Here is a 19,198-nt window from a genome sequence, read left to right as displayed (position 1 = left end):
AGTACTAGGATTGAAAAACCACATCTACGAGCAGAGTACATAAATTCATGTACCAGGAAACCTGTGCTAAGTAACGTGCCATCATTAAAACTGACAGGGAGTCCTACATGAACACAGCTACTGGTGTGTATAGAGTACCACCTATTAAGTATATGAAAGTATTTCCAAATTTAAAATACCATAACAACATTAAGCCATATGTAAAATTTCGTACTTATACATATAACAATCTTAAGAAATATTTATCCTCGATTCACACAAAATTACCCTGGAATTAAACACTAAAAGTCTTCGTCACAGAAAAGCGTCGTCATTTTACTGTCAAAAATATTTCGACATACTTTACTAAAGCTTTCCCTTCTAAAGTATCCGGGTACTCGAGTCAAATTTCACCTAATACATACGTCGTTATCTTTTACAGGCACTATGCACAACAAATTCAAGAATTTTCATCGATTGTTGGAAGCCAAAATGCCATATTTGTGCACGCAGAAGCAAGCATCATGTACTTCGGGTTGAATTGCACGCACTGGACAGGAGCCGGGTGATCTGCATTAAGGACACAAACTTTATACCCAGTATCTGTGTTCCACACATGAACTCTGCCATCCGTCGAACCACTGAAGATAAATTGCGAGTCTGGACTGTAAGACGCTTCTATGGGTATTCCTTTGTTGTTTAAATGACCGGTAAACGTCTGTAACGGCGTCCCGTAGAAGGCATCAATCAGTCGGATAACTGACCCATTTGTAGATATCAAAATTGTTTTCCCATCACGACTAAATTTTAGTCCAGTCCAGTCACACTCCTTTTCTTGACTTAGTTTAAAAGTTATGAATGGTCCTTTATCGAATGATCTTAAATCGTACAGTTTAATGTGTTCAGAGTTTATTCCAGCTGCAAAGATGAGTCCTTCAGGATCGTATGCTGCAACTGGTCTTCCTGACAGATGCATAAGTCCTTGGCAGTTCGGTGACCTAAGATCCCACAACCGCAATGTTTTGTCCAACGAACCTGAGAGAAAAGTATCTTCCACAGGTGATATGCATAGCGAGACAACTTTCTTCGTATGTCCCGGAAAGTAACGAATGTACTTATTGTCATGAAGGGATAAATATCGTATAGTATCATCTACTTTAGTGGAACTGTGAATTGCTGTGTTTTTAGCATGCGTAAAATGAATGAGATCAACTCCATATTTCTTGCTGTTCACTGTTCTCACCTGCGTCCCCTTCTCACAATCATATATCACAATTTGATCATCCTCACTGCAGGAAATCAATGTGTCTCCACTCGATGAAAAGTCAATGCTACTTATCTTATCCGTATTCTCTCGGAATACTTTCGCTACCTTAAAACTTCGAACAACGTGGTCAACTAACTTCATGTTTAGAGCAAGTTTAGCTGAATATTAAACAATATATGCACAATCCAACAAACGCCCTTCGTAGTTTCACCGCAGCACAACTGTGAGATAACAAAGAAAAAACGCCGACCAGAGAAATCAGTATTCATAAAAACACCTATCCTCACTTCACCGTCGTACGTAAATAACACCACTGTCAACTGTTAACAAAAATACGGATTCTGTATTATTGCTGAGCAACCGCCTGGTAATTGCTGACAGACTTAATAGACTTTCTACTAGTTTTCTTCATCAGTTTACGTGTAGTTGTTATATTAGTTCAACCACTTGTTTTGTAGCCAAAAATTTTAGACGAATTATATAGTTACTGCTGTTCGAACTTAGAAATTTGTCAAAGATGTTCAATCGTTATTGGCTGCTGTCATATTTCACGTACTTACCTTTTCACTGCAAATACCTCGAAATTTCCTCTCTCGCTTAGCCACTAACAGTCGATAATGATTAAACTAACCACATTAATTACGAGTCGTCTCCAAGAATTGTTACGAGATCAGTTATTACCTCCACCCATTACTTACATAGCCGATGATTTCCCTAACCTAACCTTGCAGATCAAAATAAATATTTCGAGCTTAACCAGTGTGAGAGTGGCATTTTGACGTATTTGCTGGAAACATTCGTGTTAATAGCAACTTATGCTTTTGCAACGCATATTTGCGCAAAACAAAAGCGTTGTTATGTAATATCACCAGGTTGTGAACTGGAATTTCGCCAGTCAAAGATTACACTAGCTCACAGCGATATTGTCTGAGATTAACGTTTATACATGCGTTTATTCACCGCAGATTTTGGAGTCCAGATTGATCTGAGATCATTTTCTGTGTAATACAGTCGGTCCTTAACGAGCTAGGAAGTTTCATAACAGCACAAGCTCCATTGCGAGTGAAAGTTCATTCTCGAAATACACTGTTTGTCTGCAGATACTCATACAACGGCACTTTTATTTTCAGAAGTCCGTCTTGTTCACATAGATTTCTTTACACTTTATGACCAGTTTGGCTTATAGCCATCTTCAGATCGATAAAATATTCTGATATAAATCATCGTCAAGTTAAACATGTGCGTTTAACTACACTCCTGGAAATTGAAATAAGAACACCGTGAATTCATTGTCCCAGGAAGGGGAAACTTTATTGACACATTCCTGGGGTCAGATACATCACATGATCACACTGACAGAACCACAGGCACATAGACACAGGCAACAGAGCATGCACAATGTCGGCACTAGTACAGTGTATATCCACCTTTCGCAGCAATGCAGGCTGCTATTCTCCCATGGAGACGATCGTAGAGATGCTGGATGTAGTCCTGTGGAACGGCTTGTCATGCCATTTCCACCTGGCGCCTCAGTTGGACCAGCGTTCGTGCTGGACGTGCAGACCGCGTGAGACGACGCTTCATCCAGTCCCAAACATGCTCAATGGGGGACAGATCCGGAGATCTTGCTGGCCAGGGTAGTTGACTTACACCTTCTAGAGCACGTTGGGTGGCACGGGATACATGCGGACGTGCATTGTCCTGTTGGAACAGCAAGTTCCCTTGCCGGTCTAGGAATGGTAGAACGATGGGTTCGATGACGGTTTGGATGTACCGTGCACTATTCAGTGTCCCCTCGACGATCACCAGTGGTGTACGGCCAGTGTAGGAGATCGCTCCCCACACCATGATGCCGGGTGTTGGCCCTGTGTGCCTCGGTCGTATGCAGTCCTGATTGTGGCGCTCACCTGCACGGCGCCAAACACGCATACGACCATCATTGGCACCAAGGCAGAAGCGACTCTCATCGCTGAAGACGACACGTCTCCATTCGTCCCTCCATTCACGCCTGTCGCGACACCACTGGAGGCGGGCTGCACGATGTTGGGGCGTGAGCGGAAGACGGCCTAACGGTGTGCGGGACCGTAGCCCAGCTTCATGGAGACGGTTGCGAATGGTCCTCGCCGATACCCCAGGAGCAACAGTGTCCCTAATTTGCTGGGAAGTGGCGGTGCGGTCCCCTACGGCACTGCGTAGGATCCTACGGTCTTGGCGTGCATCCGTGCGTCGCTGCGGTCCGGTCCCAGGTCGACGGGCACGTGCACCTACCGCCGACCACTGGCGACAACATCGATGTACTGTGGAGACCTCACGCCCCACGTGTTGAGCAATTCGGCGGTACGTCCACCCGGCCTCCCGCATGCCCACTATACGCCCTCGCTCAAAGTCCGTCAACTGCACATACGGTTCACGTCCACGCTGTCGCGGCATGCTACCAGTGTTAAAGACTGCGATGGAGCTCCGTATGCCACGGCAAACTGGCTGACACTGACGGCGGCGGTGCACAAATGCTGCGCAGCTAGCGCCATTCGACGGCCAACACCGCGGTTCCTGGTGTGTCCGCTGTGCCGTGCGTGTGATCATTGCTTGTACAGCCCTCTCGCAGTGTCCGGAGCAAGTATGGTGGGTCTGACACACCGGTGTCAATGTGTTCTTTTTTCCATTTCCAGGAGTGAATTTATTTCAGAAGCATCTTTGACACTCATATGTTTGTAAACACTATGTATCTATCAAAACATGCGGTGCATGTTAGAAGTCTGTTCTGTGACTAAGCTGAAGTGCTCAATGATACAAATTTACGTGTGCAACGATAGAAATGTGATGAAAATGCATTCCGTGACAAATCTGAAGTGCTCAATATGCAAGTTTATGTGTGCAATGATGTGAATGCGGTGAAAACTACAAACGTTGTCTGCTGCACGAAAACTATGAAAACAAGTACTCCAAACCAACATTTCACGATAACTAATCAGTAAAAAACGCAGCACATGTTGTAATGAAAGCATGAAAGCCGTCTGACGATGAATCGTAATAATTCGAAACCGGAAACTGTACCTTTTAAATAAAGGAACTTAAAATGAATTTGTGGCTGGTTGCCGTCTCAACACCGTCAACATTTGTATTAAGAAAGATATGTCGAGTGTTGTAGAAGACAGTATAAAATTTGTGATTATTTGAAATATAACAAAACAGGATACAGTAATGAGAAGTGTCGCATCCCATCATTGTCAGTACTACAGATCTTGCCCTCTGTAGATACGAAGACTAACCTGGGCAAGTGGCATCCAATGAAAAGCACAATTACAGGTTCAAGTTGGCAGTATAGCAGCCTCCGCCGAAGAAGATCCCACGACCGACGAGCTGTCTTCTGCGGTGGGGACAAAACTTTAGAAGACGACAGGTTGGTGGAAAGAACGGTTAGGGACTCTTATTCAATCTCTGCAGATGTCTCCAGCTTCCAGATCTGACTACCAAAGGACACACATAATTTATACTAGCTAGAGGATATGGTTAGCTCGTGACTAAATCAGAGCTTCCGGCGAGTGTGCTGCCTGGAGTTACCTACAGCACTGTCGTAGGAGGCGACGAGTAAACGCAATTTGAAGAAAAATGCGTGCTAGAGTAAACTTTGTCATAGAGAGAAGCAGATACTTTGAAGTTTGTATAGATTTGCAGGTTACTCGTGCAAAAGTGCTTCAACTGAGTATGTAATCGAAAAATAAATATTTTTTTGTTGTGTTGAAACACATACCGGATTTATGACAATTTTTTGAAAGAGCGGCGAGGAAGTTCTTATCACACACACTGCAAGAATGGGGACAGGAAACGAAGTGAGACTTCACAGACTTATTGCAGTTATTACAAAATCGAGTCATATTTACGAATAGCCACCCTCTTTGGCCTGGATGCTTGCACTGCTTTGGTCGGGAAGGGTGTCAACAGCCGATGTATCATTTCCTTAGGCAAGCTGGCCCACAACTGTTGTAATAGCTGTTGTTGATGTTGACGTCCTAGGTACTGACACTGTGATACCACACACGTACTGTCGGGGACAGATCTGGATATCTTGCTACTCACGGGAGTTCCTCAATAGCACGTAGACAGTGGATTGAGACACGTGCCATATGTATCCGACCATTTTCTTGAAACATAGCACCACAGTACTGCCGCATGAGAGGTAACACTTGAGGATGCAGGATGTCTCTGACGTAGCGTTGCGCTGTCAGAGTTCCCTCAGTCACTACCAGCCGTGACCTGAAGTCGTACCCGATGGCTCTGCACACCACGACTTCAGGAGTAGCACAGCTATGCCTCTTCATGATATTGGAATAACGCGGCCTTTGCCCAGTTATACTCGCCTAAGATCGTCATCATGCAGAACTGCAAATCATCACTGAACAAAGTCCGACGGCATTCGTCAACAATCCATGCTTTCCGATTACAGCACCTCTGCAAACGCAGCTGCTCGTGTTGTGTTAACAGCACCTGATCCTCCGTTGTGTTGGTAGAAGTAGTCAAGTCGAACCTTGACGATGGGTATACCTGCCCTCACGTTCCCATGATCTCCGTCATTGGGCCGTTGTCACATCCGAATGCTCCCACATATGAATTTAAAAAAAAAAAAATCGTGATTGTGCCGGTACTTCACAATCAAGAAGCTCCTCAATTGGCCTTACAAGGCCTGAGTGCACCCCACTTACCAAAAGAACTCGACAGCCCCAAACGGTGACCCATCCAAGAGCAAGGCTCTTTCAAAATCTCTCAGGTACTGACAACGCTGTCTCACACAAGTACGTGGCATTTAGGCACCCTTCACAATGATCACTCAACATACCCAGATGATTACATCCCTGAGATATCCTACCAAGCCTGATAGCAACACTAAACATCAACAAGGCATACACTCTTGTGGCAGTTCTCCCTCTCACAGCTCATGCTTTGCTATAATAATTTACATAGCTGCCGATGATGTGTACAAGACATCCGGCCATTTCTTTTGGGTGTTTCACTTTTTTTGTCAGGCAGTATATATATTTTGTGTTGACGGTCCTACGCCAAAATCTGACACCCGCTATCATTTAACATGATACCACAAAGATTATTAGAATGACGAGGGGCAAATATAACAATGTGCATTAATGGCGCTGATGACCTCGACGTTGAGCGCCCCAACACACACACACACACACACACACATAGTGTATTCACTGCAGAGCTGGTGAGTATATATCGTGCACTTGAGCACATACGTTCATGCTCTGGCTCTTACATTTACATTAATAACTGTAAGTATAATTGTATGTAAAATATCCAAGTTACAGGAACAGAGAATACATACATCTATGTGTGTATATTTAACTCAGCGATGAAACAATTTCTTAGGATAGTAAAAATATATTTAAAATTAGTTCTTCCTGGTGATTACTATGACTCGTTTATGTCGACCCGAGATTTTATGCTGCTCTTAGGAATTCAATGCGTCTCAAAGACTAGAGATACTCAAAGCAATGGTATATTGCTCTTATGAAAATTTGAATGGCATTCAATGGAACCCAAGTTGGTGAGGACCAGGTATAGCAAGACACATGAAGGCTATTTAATATTTATAAAATAGTTACTACTGTAGCATTATTAACTTGTAAATGTTTAGGTGCACATTTATTTTTGTTAATGAAGAACTAGCTGAGCATGCATAAAGAGTAGCAGAAGTCATCTAGAACTGCTAATATAGAAAGAAACATTGCGTAATTTCAGTCGAAAAAAACCTATTTCGTACCTTCATCTCAGTGGTTAATAAGACTACGATAACACGCTGTTCGCTATTTTATGAGGCCAAAAAAGACTATTCATGAAAGTTAAAACTGATTATCAACATCTGTAGCGTATCAACAATTATCTCAACAAATGTCTAACCGATATGTAGGATTCGAAGGGACCACGCTTCTTCCGGACCTTCCTCATTCCCTATTGCTCAGTCGGAGCAACTTCGGGCTCTGACTGAGATGACGCTATACCTCCAGTTGTGGAAACATCGTTCCGGATCTAGACTAGCGTTGAGAGCTGCAACATACCGGTATTCGGACTGACGAGCACAACAACCACTGAAGTGTGCTATAAGTAACACGCGAGGCGTTCAGCTGGGTATCTTAAAGTATAACATCGAGAAATGAACGTTTACGTGGTGCAGCAACCGATAAGTGAAATACCAATTTTCATAATATTAGCTTTAACTTTTTTTAATGTAACGAAATGTTTTCTTAAAAATTTTAATCACCTGTTGCACACCCTTAGGGGCTTAATTTCCAGAAACAATGATAAGTGTCTTTCTTTTTTTAATTTCTAACTACTAAATACCAGTTATCACAAATGTAGGAATGATGCAAGCAAGATTTTCTATTGATGATTTCTTAAATGTTTGTATAGCGGTTGTTATTCTCGATTGGTTCCCTGAGTCCATTACGTCACAGTTAAAGATGACATAATGAGAAGTTGTTGAGTATAGTCCAATCCAGTAGAAGTTGGATTCGTTTACGTGTCTTAATATTGACAATTGCTGGATTACCACTGTCAGCAGTCAGCATAGTAAATACATTTACTATTTCAGGTCCTTTAGAGTCTACATTCTCTGATGTCACTTGAACAGTTACATATTAAATGCTTGTGGTAGTCTTGTTTATCGGGTTTTGGCTGACTTTACCAGATACGGTGTGTTAATGATCTATGATAATACAGAGGATGACTCAGCTCAGCTATTCACCTAACACATTACATGAACCTTCAAGCCAAGGGTGGGCAACCAGCGGGCCCCGGGCCGGATCCGGACCACGATTTGTTTCAATCCGGCCCACGAAAGCAATTCGCAAAGTTACTCCTAATTATATATGTGGGGCTCGTTGTTTTCGACATGTCCAAAAGAACAGACACCATGTTGATCCTGCAGCTACTATGAATCAAGATACAAAGGAATTAAAGGCATTAGCTGTAAGTGGCCATCGATTTATATCAATGCGACAAGTTGAAAATTTGCACCAGACCAGGATTCAAATCCAGGTCTCCTGCTTGCAAGGCAGATGTATATATGTGGTGTCTGTCCTTTCGGACGTGTCCTGTAGCTGCTGTGATCAAGACACAAGGCAGTTAAAGACTTAAGCTGTCAGTGGGCGGTGATCTATATCAATGGGGCAAGTTGGGAATATGTGCCAGACTGGGACTCGAGCCCAGGTCTTCTGGGCAGATGCGCCGACCACTACACTATCCGGACATACGGGTCACTATAACCGCACGGAATACCCTAGCACGCCTTTCGCAGACCCAAATTGTCAACTTATACCATACACTACTGATGTAATGCTCTTGCTCATTAGCCTCACTTATCGCGGCTTCCTGCCGAGTCAGAATTTGTGTAGTGGTCAGCACATCTGCCTAGTAAGCAGCTGAGATGGGTTCGAATCCCAGTCCGGCATAAATTTTCAGCTTTCCCCTTTCATATACATCAATACTCACTGGCAGCTAATGCCTTTAATTCCCTTGTGCCTTTACTCCTAATTGATTGTCAACTGGGATTACCTATCTCATTACTGTATTTTGTTTTTCTGTTCTTTTTCGTATTAACATCAGTAAATCATTCTTGTCCATCGTGGATGCAATTACAACACTGCAACTGTTGAAACTGGTAGGAATTCATATTGTGTTATCTGCAATTGGTTGCTTGTATTGGCGTTATTTTGCCATGATGACGTTTCAAGATACCTGTCAATCCACCTTCAGATCTCTCCATTTATTTGCGTATCGTGAACAGTGCTCGCGACAAGTAAATAAATGTACACATCAGAAGAGATTGGGGCGGGGGGGGGGGGGGCATGAAAAGAATATACTCTCAGAAAAAAGTGTTTTAAGGTACAATTTGTTGGCGTGTCGTGTCGGGAAAGGTGTGCCGCTAATGTCGGTGCGTTACCCCACAAACATTAACGTCACGAAGGCTATGGTTTTGACTTTATGCGCTACATCTACATCTATATGACTACACTGCAATTTACAATTACGTGCCTGGCATAGGTATCTTCGTAGCATTTCTACAGTTTCTATACCGTTCCGGTCTCTAAAAGCGCAGAAGAAATGAACACTCATAACTTTCCGTGAGAGATCAGATTTCTCTTATTTTATTACAAAAACCATTTCACCCTATGAAGGTCGACGCCAACAAAATATTTGCGCATTCGAAGGAGAACGTTGGAGACTGAAATTTCGAGGAAAAATCTCTCCGCAACGAAAAACGCCTTTGTTTAAATGATTACCGCCCCCAACTCCCGTATCATACCCATGACACTCTCTCCTCTATTTCGGGATAGTACAAAACGAGCTGCCCTTCTTTGAACTTTTTCGCTGTCCTCTCTCAGTCCAATCAGGTAGGGACCCCATGGCTGAAATTTAACGGATTTCTTTTCGTACTTACGCAGATAATCTCACAGTTTTCACTATTCAGGGTCAATTGACACTTTTCGCTCCATACATATATATTGTCTCAATCATTTTGCTATTGGTTTCAACCCGCTGATGACCTTACTAGACGGTAACTGACGATATCATCTGCAAATAGTCTAAAATAACTGCTCAGATTGTCTTCTAAATCGTTTATAGAGATCAGGAACAGCAGAGGGCCTATGACTCTTCCTTGGGGAATGCCAGATATCACTTCTGTTTTACACGACGGCGTTTCGTCAGCTGCTACGAACTGTCATCTTCCCAACAGAAATCACGACTACAGTCGCACGCGACGATACACCACAGGCACACAGCTTGATTATAAGCCGCTTGTGAGAGACGATATAAAAGCCTTCCGAAAATCTAGAAATATAGAATCAATTTGAGATTCCCTCTCGACAGCACTCATTCCATAGTGAGAATAAAGATCTATTTGTGTTTCACAAGAAGATATTTTCTGAAAATGCTGACTGTGTGTCAACAGATCGTTTTACTCGAGGTTATTCATAATGTTCGAACACATTATATTTTCCAAAATCCTACTGCAAATCAGCGTCAATGATCTGGGTCTCTGATTCATCGGATTATTCCTACTTCCTTTCTTGAATACTGGTGCGACCTGTGCAACTTCACGAACCGATCTTTAGTCCAGCGAGCGGTTGTATGTGATTGTTAAGTACGAAGCTATTACATCGGCGTACTCTGAAAGGAATGTAATTGACATAGAATCTGAACCGGCGGACATCCCTTTTTTAAGTGATTTAAGATGCTTTTATTCACCGAGGATTTCTAAGTTACTCATGTAGCCAGCCGTTCTTGATTCTAAATCAGGAATATTTACTTCGTCTTCTTTCGTGAAGAACTTTTGGAAAATTCCATTTAGTAACTCCACTTTGGTGGGACTATCATCGGTAAAATTTCCTCCTCTGCCGCGAAGTGTTGATTGTGTCTTTCCGCTGAAGTACTTCACATATAACCAAAATCTCTTTGGATTTTCTCTGATTTCGTGACAGACTTTCGTTATGGAAACTATTAAAAGCACCTTGTATTGAAGATCGCCCTAAATTTCGAGCTTCTGCAATACTTTGATAATCTTAGAGATTTTACTTTCTTCTACATTTGGGATGATTTCTTCATTGTTTCTGCAACAGCGTTCTTGCTTCTTTTGTGTACCATGGTGGGTTAGTTCCGTCTCTTGCTAATATATTTGGTATAAATCACTCAATTATTGTCGATACTATTTCTTTGAATTGAAGCCGCATATGGTCTACCCTCATATAGTTTGTTCGAAAGGAATGGAAGCTGTCTCTTAGGAAGACATCAGACGAATTTTTATTTGCCTTTCTGAATCGATTTATTTTGCGTTTATTTTTGGTGTTTTTGCGTGTTGTGGTATTCAGTCTCGCTACAGCGTTCTTATGGTCACTAATCCCTGTATTCGGCATAATGTTTCCTATTTGCTTGGGGTTCTTTGTTGCTTAGAGGTCGAGAATGTTTTCAACCATTTATACGGGGTGTTCAAAAAGTCACTCCGCAGTGCCGTATGATTGTTAGCCGCGCGTGGCGTATGCCGCAGTGAATATACCGAAATGAAACTCAGTGAAATACATGTACCCGGATACATGACACCACACCTCGTCAGTGAAAAACGTTTCATTAAGAATATCCCTTCCATTTTGTTGAACGAAATTTTTGAACCATTGACAATAATGCAATCTCTTTCCATGATCAGTATTTTTCAGTTCTTGCACGACCGTGTATGGGAAAAGTTCTAATTTTTTCCTTACAACTGTATGGGCCGTTCCGACACTAACATCGATTTCCTGGGCGTGTTTTCTTACTAACTTGTTCGGAATCATGGACGTTTTATCGGAAATATCGAGTAGTTTATCCTCAGACAAAACGATAGGACGACCGCTTCTCGGTGCATCTGTCACTGAACCCGTACTTCGAAATTTGTTAGTCAAATCTCGCACAGTATCGCGATGTGGGAGTGTTGTCTCCGGGAAAACTGAAACTGAAACTGTGTATTTACCGCCAGCTTTGAACACTTGTTCGACTAAAAACACGTTCTTCAATGGTTAGCATTTTAACAGTGACAAAAACGAAACAAACGAAGAAAGGAAGTAAACGTTCACGTCAACTCGTAACGACACTCACCAACGATACTACTGACGATGGCTGAGATAAACGAAACAGAGGAATGTTGGGGGAGTCCATTTGAAGGGAAGTAGCCCAGGCAAGCGAACAATCAATCATACGGCACGCGCGGCTAACAATCATACGGCACTGCGGAGAGACTTTTTGAACGCCCCGTACGTTGAGTGGGCTCCTGAAATAACTGTTCAAAATAATTTTCGGAGAACGCATTTACTACGATTTCAGACGATGCTTCATGCCTACCACCGACATTAAACGTGTAATTTCGCCAACAAATCCAGTCGCCACCAAGTATAATTGTATGAATGGGGAGGTGTCTATTTGAAATGAGATTCAAGTCTTCTTTGAACTGTTCAGCGACTGTATCATCTAAGTCTGGAGGTCGGTAAAAGGAACTAATTGCGAGAGGCGTTCGATAAATAATGCTATACTTTTTTTTACGTTAAAGCAGTTTTCTTTTCAGGATTCCGATACACCATATTATTCCCCACTCTTTTGGCTACAAAACCCTGTTTTTCAATACAATCTCCATTCAGTGAGACGCTCTTACGCCACACTGCTGGGAGGGGCTCTACACCTGCATGGTACGACTCTACTGAAACTTCCTGGCAGATTAGAACTGTGTGCCATACCAAGACTCGAACTCAGGACCTTTGCCTTTTACAGGAAGTGGTCAACCGACTGAGATATCCATGCACGACTCACAAACCGTCCCCATAGCCTTATTTGCGCCAGTACGTATTCTCCTACCTTGTAAACTTCGCAGAAGCTTTCCTACAAAATCTGGAAGACTAGCACTCCTAGAAGAAAGGATATTGTGGAGACATGCCTTTGCCACAGTCTGGGGGATGTTCCCAGAATGAAATTTTCACTCTGCAGGGGATCGTGTGCTGATAAGAAATTTCGTTCTGGAAACTTTCCCCAGGTTGTGGCTAAGCCATGTCTCCGTAGTATACTTTCTTCCAGGAGTGCTAGTTCTGTCTGGCACACAATTTTAATCTAGCAGGAAGTTTCATATCATTGCACACTCCACTGTAGAGTGAAGATTTCATTCTCCCGCTCTACTGGTCGACATATGAGCAAACATCTTGCTGCATCAGTAATCTCCCCATCATCTATGTGCTGCTTTTCGCAGAGTGCATCCTTCATTGGGCTAAACAGATGGAAGTCGGAAGGTACGAGGTCCGGGCTGTAGAGTGGATGAGGAAGAACAATCTAATGAAATTTTGTGAGTTTCTCTCCGGTGCGCAGACTTGTGTGAGGTCTTCCATTCTTATGGAGAAAGAGAAGTTCATTTGAATTTCTCTGGCGACGAACACATTGTAGTCATTTCTCCATTTTCCTGAGGGTATCACAACCGTATGCGGCCGAGCGGTACGCTGGAGATAGGACGGGTTTGCGCGACCTTGTTGCTGTGATGACAGACGCCTCGCTCAACGACTCACCGTACTTTTGTTCACTGCCAGGTCTCCATAGACTTTCTGCAAGCGCCTGTGAATACCAGCGATACACTGGTTTTCCGCCAAAAGAAACTCAATGATAGTTATCTGCTTGAATCGCACCTCCATTATAGATGCCAGTTTGAAGGCTACGTATAATGCTGCCACCTACTGAAACATCATGAAACTTAGGAGCTGAAGTAGGAATATTCGACTATGTCCCACGGCAAATTCAACATTTTTTCAAGCGAAATCGGCCGAGAAAAAAAAGTGGGTTAGTTTACTTATTGAACGCCGCTCGTGAATTTGTTCTGGTTGTCAAATACAATCCTTATCCATTCTAGCTCGCAGGAGCTATATACTTCAATTTTGGTACAAGAAAGGCTACTTATAACAGCAACAAATACATCACCACCAACAGTATTTGATCTATTCTTTCGACACACCGTTAGGTTCTTTGCAATAATTTCGGCTGACTTTATTCTCAGTTTCAGCCAGCTTTCAATACCTATAACGATTTGTGCTTCAGCGCTCTCCACTAGTGTCTGGAGCTCTATTTCTTTCCCAACACTGCTACGACAGTTTATTACTATAATACCTATGGCTCCTACGTCGGCCGGCGCCGGTGGCCGAGTGGTTCTAGGCGCTTCAGTCCGGAACCGCGCTGCTGCTGCGGTCGCAGGTTCGAATCCTGCTTCGGGCATGGATGTGTGTGATGTCCTTAGGTTAGTTAGGTTTAAGTAGTTCTAAGTCTAGGGGAGTGATGACGTCAGATGTGAAGTCCCATACTGCTTAGAGCCATTTGAACCATTTTGAATCTCCTACCTCAACCCTTGTCCGACGTTAGACCTGAACTGTTGCAGACTGAAACCGTTTTTGCTCTTTCCCGAGACCCTCTAACCCAGAAAACCACCCAGTTCTCTCCACACAGCCTCCGCTACAGTGTAGCCGCTTCCTGTATGTATTGAACCAGTGGCGTATTACGCGGAACCTGAAAATCCACCACCCACGGCACAAATCGAGGAATCTGTAGCCTACACGGTCGCCGAACTGTCTGAATCTCTGGTTCAGAACCTCCTCTCGGCTCTGTATCAAAGGACGACAGTCAGTTCTGTCGACGATGTTTGTACATTGTATAACGTATAACGCTACAGTGGAGCATCTTCAACGAGTTACGTTCACCTTGGGTATCTTATATTTTATAATTTTGACGTTGGATTTTCCATAACCGTTTTTACTTGTGTTACAGTTGTTCAGAAATATGTCCAGGACTACACTTCACCCCTCCGCCACCCCACACATAACACAGGGTTATTGTGCGGTTCGGCTCCCGGTGGACCCCCCCAGGGAACGTCTCACACCAGTGCACTACAGTGGCACAGTGGTCTCTGTATGTAGATGGTATGTAATACGAGTATTAGAACCTCTTTTTATATCGATTACACTGTAATTTTTATAATTCTTTTTCAGATCTCAAGAAGATTACATTATTCATATATTTGTTACTCTTTTGGATTCTGCTGTCTTTGATCAAAAGTTGGCCGCGTCAACTGCAAACTGGATTTGTATTGTATTGTATTGTATTGTTTGTTAAACGGGGACCTATAAACGACGGAGCGGCTCCGTCCCCGCCGCAGCCGCAGTGGTCCACAACACCACGACGACTACCGCAGTCCACTTCACCCCTCCGCCGCCCCACACCGAACCCAGGGTTATTGTGCGGTTCGGCTCCCGGTGGACCCCCCCTGGGAACGTCTCACATCAGACCAGTGTAACCCCTATGTTTGCGTGGTAGAGTAATGGTGGTGTACTCATACGTGGAGAACTTGTTTGCGCAGCAATCGCCGACATAGTGTAGCTGAGGCGCCGCCCGCATTCGCCGAGGCAGATGGAAAACCGCCTAAAAGCCATCCACAGACTGGCCGGCTCACCGGACCTCGACACAAGTCTGCCGGGGACCAAGGCGCTCCTTCCCACTCCGGAGCTAACTGGGTTAGTCGTGGGTAGATCCTTCATAGTGCACGTAGCTGAATGCAGCTCACACTGCAAGAGATGAGTGGCAGTATGCAGATGTCCAGTCACACGGTGTCTGTATGTCCACATGTTTACTTTGGACCTCGCAACATCAGAGAGCGTTCTGTTGTGAGATTTCCGGGTCGTTCACTCTACAGTGTTGCGCGGAAGGGGTCCTTCTGTAGGTGTTGGGCAGTCATGAGGGGCACGGTTCTTTCTTTCCACAGAAGCAGTCTTGTGCGTTGTGGTGTAAAGGTCAAGCTCTGTGTGGTACACAGAAACTTTTGCTAGGTTTAAGCCGTTGATGTGCTAGTAGCTGGGAGTACAGCGGCGTCGGGGTTAATGACTCTGTTTTCTCTTTTTTGCCGTCATTTTCAGTCTGATGTCCAGAGGAGCACTACCGGCAAGACAGAACAGCTAAATATGTTCAAATGGTTCAAATGGCTTTAAGCATTATGGCACTTAACATCTGAGGTCATCAGTACCCTAGACTTAGAACTACTTAAACTAACCTAAGCACATCACACACATTCATGGCCGAGGCAGGATTCGAATCTGCGACCGTAGCAGCAGCGCGGTTCCAGACTGAAGAGCCCAGAACCGCTCGGCCATAGCGGCCGGCAGCTAAATATGTAGATGTAGTTTCGAGTAGGCATCCAGTTACGCCATAAAATATCGATCGAAAACACATACAGTAGCCCTTGTTGACAATCAGTACAAGTGCTTACTTGAGCATGAGGGATAAACGAGAACACTCCTTCAACCTGTTAGAGCGTTGAGTAACAAACGGGGACCACTAAAAAGTACCTGTAAACAATAAGCATACATCTGTTGAAACTGTTCGAATTAACTAGCACAAACAGCAACTGATACGTGCCATTCTATACAGTGCTGTAAAACCTACAGCGAAACAGATGATATGAGGCTCAGCAGATAGGTCAAGGAACTGGCAGTTGGAGTTCAAGATACCGACAAACGTAATAGCGTAGCTGCTGCGCAGAATGTCGTAATATGAAACGTCTCGAGATAAGTGCACCATGATAAACCCAGTATAGTGGCCATCAGGCCTATATAGGTTTCCTAAAAATCTTACTACGTTCGGTATCTACACAATTTCTGTGAAAACTATAGCGTCGTAGACCTGGTTCAGCACCAGATACTAATCATAACAAGATACAACTCATGTTGAAAGTACTGACGAGGATTCTCTGATGCATAGGGACGCTTCCAGAATGACATTTTCACTCTGCAGCGGAGTGTGCGCTGATATGAAACTTCCTGGCAGATTAAAACTGTGTGCCGGTCCGAGACTCGGTCTGCCAGGAAGTTTCATATCAGCGCACACTCCGCTGCAGAGTGAAAATCTCACTCTGGAAACACCCCCCAGGCTGTGGCTAAGCCATGTCTCCACAACATCCTTTCTTTGAGGAGTGCTAGTCTTGCAAGGTTCGCAGGAGAGCTTCTGTAAAGTTTGGAAGGTAGGAGACGAGGTACTGGCGGAAGTAAAGCTGCGAGGACCGAGCGTGACTCGTGCTTGGGTAGCTTAGATGGTAGAGCACTTGCCCGCGAAGGCAAAGGTCCCGAATTCGAGTCTCGGTCCGGCACACAGTTTTAATCTGCCAGGAAGTTTCATAGGGCCGCTCGTTTTGTGTGTTCACATATCCAGAATGGCTTTATGGTTTCACCTATCCAGAGAGGCTGAAGCGTAGTCTGGAAGCTTTAACTTATGCACAACGGGAAATCTGCACTGTTGAAAGATTCAGTTTTTGTCTGTTCTTGGCGTATTTTGTATTCTATTCCTCAGGTATTTCCCTTTTACGTGGCCCCTGTAGTTAGTGCACTGGCACTCCTCAACAATCACTCCGTGCTCAGTGCCAAACGAACATGCAGTTGTAAACTATTCAGTCATGGGCCAGTCACGGCACTATCTTTGATAAATCACGCTGCTAAGATTGCGGAGTTACTGGGTACATAGAATGTGCATATTAAGTAAGGGTACAAACATCTGACGGCAAAAGGAACAAAAAAGTTCACATTAATATGTGTCTGGAGAAGACCGATTAATTTGCAATAAAGCGATTAGTACTGATACACTACACTACAAATTAAATGTCATTCGTTCCTTCCATGTTAAGAAAGATGCTCAAAGTTACCTCTGTCGGATGCCACGCAAGCAATCATACCTCGCACCATAGATTGCCCCACTCTTTCGAATGTTCCAGACTGTAGCAGAACAGCATCAGAAGCTACAGGCATACGCCGTTCAATAGTCTGCGCGTCACAACTGGTTCAGCACACACAACATTTTTCAGATCCCTCCAAAATTAAAAACCAAGAGAGCTTAATTCCAGCGATCGAGGTGGCTAGACCTAGAGGCAACCTCGTCCTGTCTGTCTCCTGGGGAAGATGATGATGAGGTGTTGATGGACAAGGGTACGGAAGAGTGCTGGTGCTCCAACATGCATCAACTGCATTACCTGTCGTACTGCTAAAGCACATGGTCGCTCCACCGGTAAAAAACAGGCAGAGATCCCATTATGACGATGGTGTATTGTCACTAGCGTCAAAGCGTTTCTCGTGGATGGATATCAGTTGCACAGGTTGTAGGCGGTAAGAACAGTGTCCGTTTTCATGAAGGGTACGCAACGCCGTCACTTGGCTTGTTGCATGCTGGCGGGCCACGTGTCGGAAACTTGTATTGGGGTAGCCCATGCTCATACGAGGGGCGTTTCAAAAGTCCGTGCATAAATAGAAACTACTTACGTGTTTGGGGTAAACCTTTTTTATTTTTCGACATAGTCTCCTTCTAGACTTATACAATTCGTCCAATGCTGTTCTAATTTGTTGATCCCCTCCGAATAATAGGAGTTGTCCAAGTGTGCAAAATAGCTATTACTTGCTGCAATCACCTCCTCGTTTGAATAAAATCTGTGTCGCGCCAGCCATTTCTTCAAATTGGGGAACAAATAGTAGTCTGAGGGAGCCAAGTCTGGAGAATAGGGCGCATGTGAAACGAGTTGGAATCCTATTTCCATTAATTTTGCGACTACAACTGCTGAGGTGTGTGCTGATGCATTGTTGTGATGGAAAAGGACTTTTTTACGGCCCAATCGACGGCGTTTTTTTTGCAGCTCGGTTTTCAAACGGTTCAATAACGATGAATAGTATGCACCTGTAATAGTTGTACCCTTTTCCAGATAGTCGATGAGGATTATCCCTCGCGAATACCAAAAGACAGTCGCCATAACCTTTCCGGCCGAAGGAATGGTCTTCGCCTTTTTTGGTGCAGATTCTCCCTTGGTAACCCATTGTTTAGATAGTTCTTTGGTCTCAGGAGTACAGTAATATATCCATGTTTCATCCACAGTGACGAAACGACGCTTGAAGTCCTACGGATTTTTCCTGAACAGCTGCAAATCATCCTTGCAACACTTCACACAATTCCGTTTTTGGTCAAGCGTGAGCAATCGGGGAACCCATCTTGTGGATAGCTTTCTCATGTCCAAATGTTTATGCAAAATATTATGTACCCGTTCATTCGAGATGCCCACAGCACTAGCAATTTCACGCACCTTAACTCTTCTGTCACCCACCACCATATCATGGATTTTATCAATGATTTCTGGAGTCGTAACTCCACAGGGCGTCCAGAACGTTCAGCATCACTTGTGCCCATATGGCCACTCCGAACATTTTGAAACCACTTATAAACTGTTCTAATCGAAGGTGCAGAGTCACCGTAGTGTTTATCAAACTTCTCTTTTGTTTCCTGAGGCGTTTTGCCTTTCGTAAAGCAATGTTTAATCACCACACGAAATTCTTTTTCGTCCATTTTTTGACAATCACTCGACTTCCTTGA

The 19,198-nt window shown here is 43.9% G+C and overlaps 1 protein-coding gene across 1 annotated transcript; it reads right to left on the bottom strand.

The window, feature by feature from the left end:
* Positions 1 to 439: 439 nt before the first annotated feature.
* Positions 440 to 1,387, bottom strand: LOC126238345 (WD repeat-containing protein 82-like). The gene has a single exon (XM_049947784.1). It carries the CDS (start codon positions 1,385 to 1,387, stop codon positions 440 to 442), a length of 948 nt encoding a protein of 315 aa, XP_049803741.1.
* Positions 1,388 to 19,198: the final 17,811 nt, after the last annotated feature.

This window comes from Schistocerca nitens, chromosome 1 (genome assembly GCF_023898315.1).
Source record: "Schistocerca nitens isolate TAMUIC-IGC-003100 chromosome 1, iqSchNite1.1, whole genome shotgun sequence".
Classification (NCBI taxonomy): Eukaryota; Metazoa; Arthropoda; class Insecta; order Orthoptera; family Acrididae; genus Schistocerca; species Schistocerca nitens.
The sequence above is the reverse complement of the archived record's forward strand: the minus strand, read 5'-3'. Positions and strand labels throughout refer to the sequence as shown.